The 14,274-nt window shown below is 42.8% G+C and overlaps 2 protein-coding genes across 27 annotated transcripts in view; one reads left to right on the top strand and one right to left on the bottom strand.

The window, feature by feature from the left end:
- NRDC (nardilysin convertase) overlaps nucleotides 1-11,604 on the top strand; it is a 99,432-nt gene extending 87,828 nt beyond the window's left edge. For 3 of the 7 annotated variants that reach the window (XM_021941523.2, XM_021941524.2, XM_021941525.2), the window contains 11 exons: nucleotides 288-415; nucleotides 2,594-2,756; nucleotides 6,122-6,153; nucleotides 6,365-6,503; nucleotides 8,502-8,549; nucleotides 8,799-8,851; nucleotides 9,217-9,300; nucleotides 9,846-9,936; nucleotides 10,187-10,303; nucleotides 11,165-11,254; nucleotides 11,378-11,598. In XM_021941523.2, coding sequence (XP_021797215.1) covers nucleotides 288-415; nucleotides 2,594-2,756; nucleotides 6,122-6,153; nucleotides 6,365-6,503; nucleotides 8,502-8,549; nucleotides 8,799-8,851; nucleotides 9,217-9,300; nucleotides 9,846-9,936; nucleotides 10,187-10,303; nucleotides 11,165-11,254; nucleotides 11,378-11,572 — 1,140 coding nt within the window. In that variant the 3' untranslated portion in view covers nucleotides 11,573-11,598. Of the gene's footprint in view, nucleotides 1-287; nucleotides 416-2,593; nucleotides 2,757-6,121; nucleotides 6,154-6,364; nucleotides 6,504-8,501; nucleotides 8,550-8,798; nucleotides 8,852-9,216; nucleotides 9,301-9,845; nucleotides 9,937-10,186; nucleotides 10,304-11,164; nucleotides 11,255-11,377 lie in introns of those variants that run through there. The other 4 variants (XM_021941515.2, XR_004185126.1, XM_021941518.2 and 1 more) reach the window with 4 other exon arrangements.
- A 724-nt stretch (nucleotides 11,605-12,328) lies between these two features.
- OSBPL9 (oxysterol binding protein like 9) overlaps nucleotides 12,329-14,274 on the bottom strand; it is a 166,666-nt gene continuing 164,720 nt past the window's right edge. For 11 of the 20 annotated variants that reach the window (XM_031668559.1, XM_031668564.1, XM_031668565.1 and 8 more), the window contains 3 exons: nucleotides 14,137-14,228; nucleotides 13,270-13,405; nucleotides 12,393-13,043 (listed from right to left, as the gene is read on the bottom strand). In XM_031668559.1, the coding sequence (XP_031524419.1) occupies nucleotides 12,969-13,043; nucleotides 13,270-13,405; nucleotides 14,137-14,228 (303 nt within the window). In that variant the 3' untranslated portion in view covers nucleotides 12,393-12,968. Of the gene's footprint in view, nucleotides 13,044-13,269; nucleotides 13,406-14,136; nucleotides 14,229-14,274 lie in introns of all 20 variants that reach the window. The other 9 variants (XM_031668562.1, XM_031668563.1, XM_031668557.1 and 6 more) reach the window with 1 other exon arrangement.

Here is a 14,274-nt window from a genome sequence, read left to right as displayed (position 1 = left end):
CTACTCAGGAGGCTGAGGTGGGAGTATTGCTAGAGCCCAGGCATTCGAGGATACAATGAATTACGGTCGATAGTACCACTGCACTCCAGCCTGGGTGACTGGAGTGATATCCTGTCTCCAGGTTAACACCCAAACAAACAAAAGGTCATTAGTAATTTTCTTGTGTCCCCCCCACAATGCCTAGTACCATGCTCCATACCCTGGTAAAAACCAAAGAGAAACATTTCCTTCCCTGATACATAGTGGATTTCCATGCTTCTTAAAGTGCTTCCTTCTTTTTCTTTTAGCTACTGTTTCAGCTCATTATTGACTACTTAGCTGAGTTCAATTCCACACCAGCTGTCTTTACAATGATAACTGAGCAGTTGAAGAAGACCTACTTTAACATCCTCATCAAGCCTGAGACTTTGGCCAAGTGGGTATAAATGAGATGAGCTTATATTTTGAGGACCTGAAAGTATTAGTCTTCCTATTAGGTGTGGGGGATAAGGCTGTAGTTTCAGTGCTAATTTTCAGCCATGTTTGAATTGTGCTGTAGTTTAGGAAACCAGTCCATAATGTTAGAGTATATCTAACCCCAGCTTATGTAGCTAGCTGTGAATGGGACTGAAAGCAGCCTACTGTACTTAGAGACTAAAAGTAAAGAAGGCTGTTTTCACCAATCATTATACCTAAATAATAGTTAAAGAAGTGCTAGTTTTGGGCTGGGCATGGTAGCTTATACCTGTAATCCCAGCACTTTGGGAGGCTGAGGTGGGAGGATTACAAGCCTCGAAGTTCAAGACTAGCCTGGGCAATATAGCAAGATTTCATCTCTACCAAAAATTTAAAAATTAGTTGGGTGTGGTGGCACATGCCTGTAGTCCCAGCTACTTGGCAGACTGAGGTGGGAGGATTGCTTGAGCCCAGGAGGTTGAGGCTGCAGTGAACCATGATCATGCCACCGCACACGAGCCTGCATGACAGAGATAGACCCTGTCTCATAAAAAAACAAACAAAAAACCAACCAGAAGAAGTGCTGGCTTTATTGTAGCCCCGAATTATTTACTGGTGATTTTAGTATGTTGGTGATTAGTAGCAGAGTTAAATTGCTAAACATGTCACTTATCTAGCAATCTTAACTATCCAGAATTCAGCCAAGGTTCCAGAAGAGAGCAGAAAGGCAGCTACACAGTCTGTATGCTAATACTTAAACCCTCTGCTCATAGGCAATGCCCTTGGGCCTTCAGTTAGAGCCTGTTTTTACTACTTTAGTCCAGGGCTAATTGTAGCCTGTAGGATACTTCTGTGTGAATCAGAAAAAAGTATCCCTTTGGGGTACCCTCTATTAGCAGGTAGAGCCTTTGTGGGAGGGAGAGGAAAGTCCTCTGAACAGACATACCCCTTTGTACACATGACTGGCTAGCCCCTACTTGACCTTGTTGCCCAGGGCATCTATAAATAGTGAACAGCACAACTTTATGTAAAGGTTCTGCTTTTGACACAGCTATAATGAACCCATCAGTTTCCAGAATTAGAAAGAAGGGGTCAGGAGTCAGTCATGTAATAACTGATATTCTGAACACAGAAAGTTACAAAAGCTATTAACCAGATATATGTTAGAAAGGACATGGACACAGGGAGGGGAACATCACACACTGGGGCCTGTTGGGCGGTGGGGGGCTGGAGGAGGGATAGCGTTAGGAGAAATACCTAATGTAAATGACGAGTTGATGGGTGCAGCAAAACTAACATGGCACATGTATACCTATGTAACAAACATCACGTTGTGCACATGTACCCTAGAATTTAAAGTATAATAATAAAAAAAAGGAGAGTTATCTGCAACCATTGATATGATAATGAATAGCCCTGCCAATTACTCATGAATACTACTTGATTTATTTATAAAAATACATTAAACACAACCTTCTATTTTATTAAAATTCAACTCCTGAAATTTACTTTATAAAAGATAGAATAATAATAAACCTGTTTGTTGAATATTTTTGTGCTAGATCTAAGAAATTTTATATAAATTCATTAATTCTATCCAAAATGGTTACCTCTCATGAATTACTTCCCTTATTTTACAAATGAAGAAATTGAGTCATAGATGTTAGTAGATTTGTCAAATTCAAACAGCTTATTTGGGGTGGGGTTGTGGAGATGGGGGATGAAGCTAATCTGATTCTGGGCCAGAGCCATTACCTATATTATATTGTCACTGCAGTAATATCCCAAATGATGGCCTCTAGTGATTAATAAAATGTTAGTGAGATTTCAAACCAAAATAGTAATAATTTTAAATCAGTGTACAACTAAGTAAACTTGACTCATCTGGCAGCTTTACTTTTATGTGAAATATTTTACCCTCCAACTGAGACAGGTAAGTGCATTTTTGTACTGCTAAGTAAATTTGTTTAAAAGTTTGTGTATGTGATTTTCAGTACTTTTTTGGGGATTCTGATACTGTTTTCCCATTTTATGTGATAAAAATGGTCTCTCTTTAGAAACACATCCTTTATAGAAACTTGACCAAATATTTCTTTATTCTGAAGATTCATTTCTAATAACAAAACTTTGAGTATTTTTTTTTCTGCCCTCTGTACAGAGATGTGCGGCTTTTAATCCTGGAATATGCCCGTTGGTCTATGATTGACAAGTACCAGGCTTTGATGGATGGCCTTTCCCTTGAGTCTCTGCTGAGCTTCGTCAAAGAATTCAAATCCCAGCTCTTTGTGGAGGGTCTGGTACAAGGAAATGTCACAAGCACAGTGAGTGTGAGGCTCTGTAGGCCAGGTCTGAATGCAGTTGTGAACTCTGGAGTTGCACTAGTTCTTGCCTAAAGGGGAAACTGTAGTTTTGGCAGGCCAGCATTATCATATTCTGTTTAGGAGGGAACCTGACCCCTCTGATGCTGGGCAGCTTTCTCTTAACACTGCTGGGCTGGGAATGGTGGCTCACGCCTGTAATTTCAGCATTTTGGGAGGCCAAGGCAGGAGCATTACTTAATGTCAGGATTTTGACACCAGTCCAGGCAACATAGTGAAGTCTCATCCCTACAAAAAATGAAAAATTAGCCAGGCATGGTGGCACATGCCTGTAGTTTCCACTACTTGGGAGGCTGAGGTGGAAGGATCATTTGAGCCCAGGAGTTTGGGGCTACAGCACGCTATGATTGCACCACGGTATTCCAGCCTGAGCAACAGAGTAAGACCCTGTCTCAAAAGAAAAGAAAGAGAGAGAGAGAGAGAGAAAAATAGATTGCTGGTAATAGACTTTGAGTGAAATGAGTTCCGCATGTCTATACTGTTAGTTACCTTTGTTGAAGATTGTGGAAACCATAAACAGTTTAGTACAGAGGCTAAAATGGGAGGAAGGAAATGGTGAGGGATATGTGTCCATACGTACACACATACATACATACATAGCCAGAACAAGTATGTCAAGCCTGTTTGTGAAGCTAAGGTGCTAGGGCTTTATTCTGTAGCAATGGAGAACCATTGAAGGATTTAAGAAGATTTATGGTTAAGAAATATCCAGAGAGACAAGTTATGAAGCTGTTTTAAAGTATAGATATGATTTCACTCATGTGAGTTATCTAAAGTAGTCAAACTCATAGAAGCAGAAAATATAATGGTGGTTTCCAGTGGTTGGTGGTTGGGGAGAAGAGGGAGGAGGCGAGTTATTTTATGGGTACAGAATTTTGGTTTTGCAAGATGAAAACGTTCTGAAAATCTGATCTACTGCACAACAGTGTGAATATAGTTAACATTATTGAACTGTACCCCCCCCCAACACCTTTTTTCTTTTTTGAGACAGAGTCTCGCTCTGTTGCCCAGGCTGGAGTGCAGTGGTGCCATCTCAGCTGACTGTAACCTCCGCCTCCCAGGTTCACGCCATTCTCCTGCCTCAGCCTCCCAAGTAGCTGGGACTACAGGCATCCGCCACCACACCCAGCTAATTTTTTGTATTTTTAGCAGAGACAGGGTTTCACCGTGTTAGCCAGGATGGTCTCGATCTCCTGACCTCGTGATCCGCCCGCCTCAGCCTCCCAAAGTGCTGGGATTACAGGCGTGAGCCACCATGCCTGGCCCTGAACTGTACATTTTTAAAAATGGTTGAGATTGGCCGGGCGTGGTGGCTCACACCTGTAATCCCAGCACTTTGGGAGGCCGAGGTGGGTGGACCACGAGGTCAAGAGATTGAGACCAGCCTGGCCAACATGGTGAAACCCCGTCTCTACTAAAAATACAAAAATTAGCTGGGCTTGGTGGCACGTGCCTGTAGTTCCAGCCACTCGGGAACCTGAGGCAGGAGAATCGCTTGAACCCGGGAGGCGGAGGTTGTACTAAGCCGAGATTGCGCCACTGCACTCCAGCCTGGGCGACAGAATGAGACTCCTTGTCTTTAAAAAAAAAAAAAAAATTGAGATTATAAACTTTGTGTTATTTTATCACAATAAAAAGTTGGAGTAAAGGCTCTGTGAGGTCGCCCATGCCTATAATCCCAGCGCTTTGAGAGGCTGAGGCAGGCGGATTGCTTGAGGCCAGGAGATCGAGACCAACGCGGCCAACATGGTGAAAACCCATGTCTACTAAAAATGCAAAAGTTAGCCAGGTGTGGTGGTGGTCGTCTGTAATCCCAGCTTCTTGGGAGGCTGAGGCAGAAGAATCACTTGAGCCTGGAAGGCAGAGGTTGCAGTGAGCTGAGATCATGCCACTGTACTCCAGCCTGGGTGACAGCAAGACTCCATCTCAAAAAGAGTTTGAGTGAAAAATGTTGAAGCCTGATGTTAGGCCAAATAAATGAAAAAGAATTGCTTAAGGCTGGGCATGGTGGCTTATGCTTGTCATCCCAGTACTTTGGGAAGCTGAGGTGGCAGAATCGCTTGAGCTCAGTAGTTTGAGACCAGCCTGGGCAACATAGTGAGACACCACTTCCACAAAAAATAAAAAGAATTAGCAGGGTGTGGCAATGCGCACCTGTAATCTCAGCTACTTGGGAGGCTGAGGTGGGAGGATTGCTTGAGACCGGGAAATGGAGGCTACAGTGAGCTGAGATCATGCCACTGTACTCCAGCCTGGGCATCAAAGCAAGACCCTGGTTTTTTTTTTTTTTTTTAAAGAAGTGCTTAAGAACTAGAAGATGACGGAGATTCACTCAGTGGGGTTGAGAGAGAAGGGAGTCTAGATGCCCAAATTTCTTTCTTGAAGCAGTGGGTTGGTGGAGAAGGAACAGTAATAAGAGTGGGAGCATATGAGGAGTTAGTTCTGATGCATATTGAGTTGGAAATGTCTGTGGGGCCTTGTACCTAAGGCTTTTTCCTCAGTCAGATGCTTGTTCAAGATTCTCTCCCTAAACTGTTTGGCTATTAACCATCCTCCTCCATGGCTTCCCAGTTTCTCAGGGCTGGCCCTTTGATTGGAATATATAAATGGTCACTCTTGAAATTGTGGCTGCTATCCTCCCCTTTCTATCTTCATTCTTCAACCCCAAAACCAGCCTTAGTTTCTGTCTTGGCCACCAAAAGAATTTTAAGTCTCAGTCCACAAAGGGAAGAGAAGAAATAGCTGCCTGTTTTTCCGAGCACCATTGGAGTACCAGGCAAGGGCTTTTGGCACAGAGTCCTTAGTACCATGAATTTCCCCCAGTGGAAATCACTTTAGAGAAGAGCTCGTCCCTCCACTTATTCCTTATTTTATAGATAAGAAAACAGACTTCTTAAGAGGGGAAGAAGATATATTCACTCAGTATTAAATGTTACTTTCTTTGCTTTATCCAGGTTCTATGTCAATGGGCCCAGGATTCTGAAACATAGTCCATGTTGTCATAAAGGCCACAGCCTAGTTGGGTAAACTAACACTGAACAATTAAATTTGATCCAGTTGGGAATCTGTATATGGGTGAACAGATTGCCAAGAGAGCCAGAACAGTTAAGAGCCACTTAGTGTTCCACAAACACAATAAATCTTGAATCAGTCAATGAATAACTTGTCCAGCATTTAGGTCACCAACTATATCTGCTTTCCTAAAGCTGTGCAGGGCTCCCCAAGCAATTGGAACATTGATATTAGTTGATTCTGGGTGAAATGAATGTCTAGAGAGCTTAATGTAGTTATTCTCTTTTGCGTCTTAGGAATCTATGGATTTCCTGAAATATGTTGTTGAGTAAGTATTTGAATTTTCTCTTTGGGGTTATGTGTTCTTACCAGCGAGAGGGCATGGAGCCACAACTCAGTTAATTGTTACTAAACACCCAACTGAAACACTACTTGTGGTAGATTTTTTGAGGCTGGTGTACAAAGCAATTGAAAAGTTAGAAGGCCTAGCTTCTTACAGTTTTTGGGTGCCTCAGTGACCCATACTGATTCTCTTGCAGCAAACTAAACTTCAAGCCTCTGAAGCAGGAGATGCCTGTGCAGTTCCAGGTGGTAGAGCTTCCCAGTGGCCACCATCTATGCAAAGTGAAAGCTCTGAACAAGGGTGATGCCAACTCTGAAGTCACTGTGTACTACCAGGTCAGTTGGGGGTACTAAAGACTGGTGGAAGGTCCAGTACCTGGGGATAAGTGACCCAGTGACCTTCAAGGCCCTTTATAGTTACTTCTGTAGTTTTATGCTTGGGACCATTTGTCCTCTTGAAGCAACTACATTTAAAAATTGCTCCTGTTGGTAAAATGGATCCTTTTGCAATCACAGTGAGGTATTGCTTCATTCGTCACCTAAGTACTAATCTAGAGGACCAGAAACCGAGGTGTGGATGGAAATCCCTACGTGTGCCCCTAGTAGAACTCCAAGGAGCAGAAGGACATTTGTTAAGGGGCAGTTTTGAAAAGGAGACAGAAGTAAACATAGCCAAACAATGAAGACACAGCAAACAGAATGGCTGCTGGAGTCATACATGTTTAAAGCACCTGAGAGGAAGGATTTATCACCTCTGTTTTAGGTGACAACTCCATGATCCAGAGCCCCTTACTTCTTGAGGTCATACCGGCCGGGTCTCAAATTTATTCCTGTTGTCTTCAGATTCTGTGTTCTTTCCACACCATTCTATTGGGGTGGATGGTGCTTAACCTAAGGAAGCACTTGCCAATAATCACATTAACCTTGGTCCCACTCGCTTCTAGAACTATGGGGATCTTCCTTAAACCTTGCCTGTCTAGTCTGATTACTGACTTCCCAAATTCTGGAGCTCCTGTAGCTGCTGCTGTTACCTTGGGTTCCCTGCATCGGAATTCACTTCTTTGTTAGGTGTTGAAGATCCCTGACTGGGCTTTGGGTGGGATGGCCTGATTATCATTTCTTTGTCTTGTATCTCTGGCCCTGGGCCTCAGCCTTATTCTGACATTATCCTGGTCTGGTTGTCAGGAGCAAATTCACTTGCCCAGTGTCACGATCATCTCGTTATTGAAGTTGTGTCTTGTCCTAGTCTTCTTAATGAGTAGTTTGATTTAGGAACAGCAGCAATTTTGGAGCTAGGTTGGTAACATTTTTGTCCTTCCGTAGAGGCCCTGCTTCTCTCTGGAGCCTCTGTGGTTGTAGCATTCCAACCTGCAGCCTTTTCTAGGTTATGACTGCCAGGTCCCAAACTCCACAAATGGTACGGCCTAGCCCTTCTTAACCTAGTCTACATTTTCAGTGCCTCTGACTGCCTACAACCCCAGGACAGGAGTACTCATTTTCGGCAGGATTTCACATTGTAAGACTATGTTTATAGAAATGCTTTCCATCAGTCACCTCTTAGCACTAGCTTCTAATACAAACTGTTTCCTTTTGGAAACCATATCCTTTCTCAGAGAGCATTGGTTTTGTTGTGGTCTGTTTAGAGGGAAACAGAAAATCTCAATGCTGACTAATCAGGTCTTAGGCATTAGCTTCTTCCTCTGGTGAGTGGGAAGCAAATGAGTCTGTGTGAGAGGAACCTGCAAGATCCTGACTCTGGGATGCACTAGCAACATCCTTGTTTATTGGCCTCCTGTTCTTTCATTCTGAATGCATTATTTTGCCAGTCTTGGGCAGCTAGCATGTGGTCCCAAAGCATGGCTTCTTCCTCCGAAATATTTTTCTTATCAACTGATTTTGGTCCGTGTGTGTGGCACCAATTCTTGTGTGTGGCACTATTCATTTTCTTTCCTCCTGAGGAATAGATCCAGATACATTTCAGGATTCCCCAGACATTTCCTGCTGTCTTCCTTAGGGCTTTGAGTTGCAAGTACTTAATTTTAGAATGTGTCCTCTGACAGGATCCGGCAGGTCAGGGATTATTAATCTCACTTTTGTTTGCACCTGCAATTCTATGCTAGTGCCGGGAGTACAAATGGTCAAGCTTGACTCCTGTCGTCATAGACCTTCAGTCTGGTGGGAAGGCAGATATGTAAACAACATCGAAGTATGATTAACTCTCTTGGGGGAGAGCATTGGTGGTGATACCTAAGTGGTTGCCTAGAATAGCTGGATTATTTAAAAGCCCTATAAACCATTGGATATTCAGTTGACCTGACAACCGTCTCTTCTCAGTCAGGTACCAGGAGTCTGAGAGAATACACTCTCATGGAGCTGCTTGTGGTAAGTGCACAGAGACACTGAGGTTTCCAGCAGCCCCCGGCCCACTTTTCTGCCTGGGATAGGGACATGGGGAGGTCAGAGACCTGTGATTTGAAGGTGAGATGGTCATCTACTGTTCTCACCCAGTATAAGCATGGACAGGCACTAAGGGAGGCTGGACTTGGGAGGTATGTGAAACACTCTGGGGAGAGAAATGGAGGTTTCTCTGCTGGGAGGAGTTGGGCTGATGGGCAGTATGTTGAATTACAGATGCACATGGAAGAACCTTGTTTTGACTTCCTTCGAACCAAGCAGACCCTTGGGTAAGTCTGCTGCAAGGCCACTGAGCTCAAGTAAGGGCCTAGGGCTAATTGCAGGCTGAAGTTCATCAAATATCCTAATTGAGCAGCCTGTTAGAGCTTCCTTCCATCTCACAGGGTGATACTTACTCATCCAAACTTTTGGAATTTGTACCTTGGACTATAATCAGGTTTTCCATGGGTCAAGTTTCAAGATAAGAAAAAAGGCTAGTGTGTGGTCCCCAATTCAGGAGAGGTATAGACACCTTAACATTTTTGGGTCGTTCCAGTAAGGATGGGCAGAAACTTTTCCCACTCCTATCTAGTGCCTCCAAGGCCAAGGCCCAGATGATCACCTGAGCTCATGTAACTTTTCTCTCTGGCTGTAGGTACCATGTCTACCCTACCTGTAGGAACACATCCGGGATTCTAGGATTTTCTGTCACTGTGGGGACTCAGGCAACCAAATACAAGTGAGTGAATAGATGAGTGTAACCTCCTATTATGGGCATGGAGAGTAGGGGCTACATGTGCTTCCTTAAACCTTAGGCACCCCTGACCAAGTAGGTTTGCTCTGTTTAGTCAGTGGAAGCTGGGAAGATGGGGGTTGTTATAGATGACCTGTTCCAGGACTGATCAGTAGTTCCAGTGGCCCTATAGGATTTGATTCAAGTCCTGTGGTCATTGTGTGGGGCTTGCCAGTTTCTTCTCTTCAGGCAGACCTGAGGACAAGAAGGGAAAGGATGCCTGATCTGACAGGCATGCTGTTAGTTTTCAGATTTGGAATGGTCAAACATGGTTGTGACTGCTTCATTATGAGGATACCTGGAAACTGGGCTGGAGGTGGGGTGAGGGGGAGGGTCCTGTTCTCTTTCTTTCCTCAACTTCAGGTGGAATACTGAGGCCTGGGAAAACACTTTAGCCTTTTTTCCTGGAAATATGTCTTAGTCTTAATTCTCTTTTACCTTCTGCCTGAGATCAGGTTTCTGATGACTTAATTGAAGATGTTTTGTTTCAGTTCTGAAGTTGTTGATAAGAAGATAGAAGAGTTTCTTTCTAGCTTCGAGGAGAAGATCGAGAATCTCACTGAAGAGGCATTCAACACCCAGGTGACTGTGCCAGCCTGGTCTTTTGGCCTTTGGCCCACACAGGTTCCCAGATACAAGTCTTAACAGGGCTTCGCTGGCCAGTTTTTGAGCTTTGCAGCTCCACCTTCCTCTTACCATAGTGTCCCCCTAGCTTCATCAATCCGTCTCATACTGGCATGTCCATCACAAGCCAGGCTGGACAGGGCCCGGTGTGTTCTGGGGGAAGTGGTATGTGGCCCCCCCTGAGCATTTTTCTTTTTGGTGGGAACAGGTCACAGCTCTCATCAAGCTGAAGGAGTGTGAGGATACCCACCTTGGGGAGGAGGTGGATAGGAACTGGAATGAAGTGGTGACACAGCAGTACCTCTTTGACCGCCTTGCCCACGAGGTAACATGGTTTTCAGAGTAAGACAACTCAGACAAACTGGTGAAGGTTCCTGATTCTACAGGAATCACAGGTTCATGCACACCAGCATTGTGTGGAAGAGAAACTCGAAACACTAGTCCTGGCCTGATTACTTGCTCACTTCTTGAGTTTTCAGACTGGCCTCTAGCACCTTAGTTGGCCACATGAGCTGGGTGCTAATCCTTTACCACACCACCACCAATTTCAATCAGAGCAGCTCTATTTTTATGCTATATATTGAGGTTTACAAGATTTTGTGGAGAAAATAGTTTTGCCATTTAAAGAAAACTGAGGACTCTTTGTCTTTATGGAGTTCATTATTCCAGGTGCTGGTCTTTTGACAACTTCTATTCCAAAGTAGTAAAACCTGTGAAAAACTGATCTGGATCCTGTACTTCAGTGTGACTTTGGTTAATATGTAGCCCCTATATGGTGAATTACCATAGGACATCATTGCTCTGTGATGGAAAGAGGCTTCATCTTAACGCAGTCTAGTTTTCTTAATAGAAGCAAGGTAGATTTCCTCAAGCCATGGTATGCAGCTACCATGTAACTGGGAGGTGACACTAAGGAGATGTGGGTGTTGGGCTCAGTGCCTGATATTTAGCTGTAATTAGAGCATCTGCTAACCTCTCTTGCCATTGTAGATGATTGGTATAAAATGTGAAGGTATGCGAGAGCTTCATCATTGTTTTGGTCTGGAAGATTAGGGGTGACCTGAGAATAGGAAGAATAAAATGTCTTCAGATGCTAAGCAGGTCCAGGGACATCTGCCTGGGGGTTAGGTTTAAGAGCTAACTTTCTTCTTAAATTTCTTTCCTATCTTCCCTTCCCCCTTGTCAGATTGAAGCACTTAAGTCATTCTCAAAATCAGACCTGGTCAACTGGTTCAAGGCTCATAGAGGGCCAGGAAGTAAAATGCTCAGCGTTCATGTGAGTATGGTTAACTCCATCCATTCTAGGGTTGTCGTTTACTGAGTTTGGGTGGTTATCAGAAATCTTAAACCCCTAAATCTGGTCAGCAGAATTTTCACTTTTGTCTTTGACCTCTTTCAGGTTGTTGGATATGGGAAGTATGAACTGGAAGAGGATAGTACCCCTTCTGGTGAGGATTCAAATTCTTGTGAAGTGATGCAGCTAACCTACCTGCCAACCTCTCCTCTGCTGGCAGATTGTATCATCCCCATTACTGATATCAGGGCTTTCACATCAACACTCAACCTTCTCCCCTACCATAAAATAGTCAAATAAACTGCAGTCGCGTTGGCCTGAAGCAATGTGTATTTTAAAATGTGTTTGTATTTTATGGAGTTATACTACTGCCTTAGGGCTTCCATTGAAGTTTTGCACTGGCATCATAGCATTTGATTTACTTTTTATCCTTTCTTTGTTGAGACTAATAAACCCAGGGTTACTGTAGGAGCTGGCAAAGGAAGATTAGCAGAGTGGGCCAAGTGAGACCAGAAAGCTTGCAGCAGCACTTTGAGAAGCCCTGGCCTGTGTCCTCTCAGACTGAGAATCCACTTCTTGAAAGGCCTTATGTAACCAGTATATTGAATAACTAAATGCTAGGTATTAGTGTTAGTACCTAAATGCTAGGTACTAACTCCTGTGTGGTTTTTTTTTTTGATGTATTTTTAAATAAAGATAGTTCTGTATTTCCCTTCAGAATGAGCCATTTGCTGCTGTGGCATTCATTTTATCATATCTATGTTGGTTCACTGTGGGGTGGGGATCTATAAATACATACTCTTCTCAAACCCTCTAAAGCAATAAAACATTTTTGGATAAAATGTTGGCAGGCAGCCCTACATGTGCAATATGAGTTAAGATTCTGGGGAATCGCCTGGCAGGGCTAAAGACAGAACATAGAGTCTGAGAGGAAAAGAATGGATCCTCCATTTTTCAAGTGTCTTTCTGAAAAGCTAGCTCTTGTATTCAAGGTTGCTGAATAATTGGCTTCCAAGTTTAACCATAAAAGATAATAAAAGATGCACATTTTGTAAAAAAGGTTGGAAAAATTACTTTATGAAGCCTTAAGAAGCACTAAGAATAATTAATTAAACTGTAATCCAGGATTAGATACAATTTAATAATAGTTCAGTTCCAAAATAAAAGTTATTTTAAGTAAGACCATGAAATTTCCTAACACTTGATTTTAATACATTGCACTAATTTTCTAAAACAACTCAGAGGAACCCATATTTACAGTAGGCAGAATATTTATGAAAAAATCTGGCATCAGGTATATTTTATATATATGTATGTGTATGTGTATATGTGTGTATCCCGAGATTATATGAACTAAGAAACAGGTTGTATATCTTAACAGCAGAACTAGAGTGCAGTTTCAGTCTTGGATTTATAAATGCTTTCAACGTGTGGTGTTTGGAAAAGGAGAAGACATCATCTGGTTTTCAAAACCTGAAGTTTTTCTCAGGACTGAAATCAAAATCGTAACTGCCACAGAGGGAAAAGGGAAGCTTTTCCCCTTAATTGTTCATTTGCGTCAGAAAGTCCAGTATCCCTGAGATAGGAACCACTGTAATTAGAAGGGAGTGAACAGGTTTCTCCCAAAGGAAGATTGTTTGTTGCTGAATTATGCCTACTGCCCTGATCATCAGGTATAAACTTTGCATCTTCCAACCTAATGCTTGGCAGCACCAAGACGTTTCAGTAATGGTTCATCATAAACCCAGCATTCTCCATCTTCATGAAATAACTGTAAGAGAAAGGGGAAGAATTTAATTACATATTTGCTTTGTACTTCTATAATATACTTATTATTTCATGTCTTCTCCCCAGCCTGACATTAGACTGAAATGAGTTTCAAGTAGGGACCAGGGATCATCTTGTTTATAAACAGTGTTTGGCACATCACTTCTTCAACATTCACTGAAATAAATTAGGAGGAATAGCACTTAGGAGGGTGGGGCAGGCAAGATTACCCTTGTCTCCCACTGAATCTCCTTCTCCTTCCTTTCTCGGGCTTCTGCTCTTTGTCTTTCTTCAAGCCTGTGCTTTGCTTCAGTTGCTGCATCAATGTCTCTGATTTTTAAGTTGAAAGTGACATCCTTCCAAAGGCTAAAACAAAGAGATAAGAGGAGCTGGCAATGTTGAGAATGAAAGCCTGCAGCCATCCTGAATGTAGTATAATACAATTCAAATGGCTTTAAGTGCTGTAGGTCACAGACTAAATCTCCTTATGCTGGCACCAGGGCACTGGAGTAAGGAACAGAGATATGGGCTCAGAATACTCCACTGCTAGTTATCAAAGAAGGAAATAAGGGCTGCCTGATAATATGATAAGGTCAACAGAAGAAAAAGAATAGTGGAAGCTGAGACCTGGGATTCTACTTCTGGCTCAATGTTTAACTTACTGTGTAACTCTGGGTCAATCAGTTTACCTCTGTAGGGCTTGAGTGTCCCTTAATATAAACTGACAGTTAAGAGGAACTGAGAAGTTCCATTTCAGAAAAACTCCCTTGGGTTTAACAATGTGATGGCGAAAACAGTATGAATGGAGAGAATAAGGGTCAAGAGGTAAATTACAGAGGCTTAAGGTAGTTAAGATGTGGCTTCCTCTCAAGGCCTTTATTCCCATTTCAGGAAAGAAGGTAAAGAGAAGTTAGCTAACTGAGCCATCCATGGTCACAAAGGTAGTAAGTGGTAGTTCTGATATACGAACCCAGGCATTCAAACTTGGTCTACACTATTATGCTCTGCCCTACTGTCTCTCAAACCCAGGCCTGTGCCTACGCCTAGGCAAAGTTTAAGCACTGCAGCAATAGTTACACTTAACAATGTCTGCTTACCTGCGGGATTCATACTCATTCTGATCTTCCAACTTCCTCACTTTCTTCTTGATTATAGGCAACTTCTTGGTATCTACAAAGACTGTATTTTCCTAGAAAACAATAGAGGTAGATGGGAACTAGACCCATAAACCCCTA

The sequence above is a fragment of the Papio anubis genome, chromosome 1, assembly GCF_008728515.1.
Source record: "Papio anubis isolate 15944 chromosome 1, Panubis1.0, whole genome shotgun sequence".
Taxonomy (NCBI): domain Eukaryota; kingdom Metazoa; phylum Chordata; class Mammalia; order Primates; family Cercopithecidae; genus Papio; species Papio anubis.
This window is presented reverse-complemented; position numbering and strand designations above follow the sequence as displayed.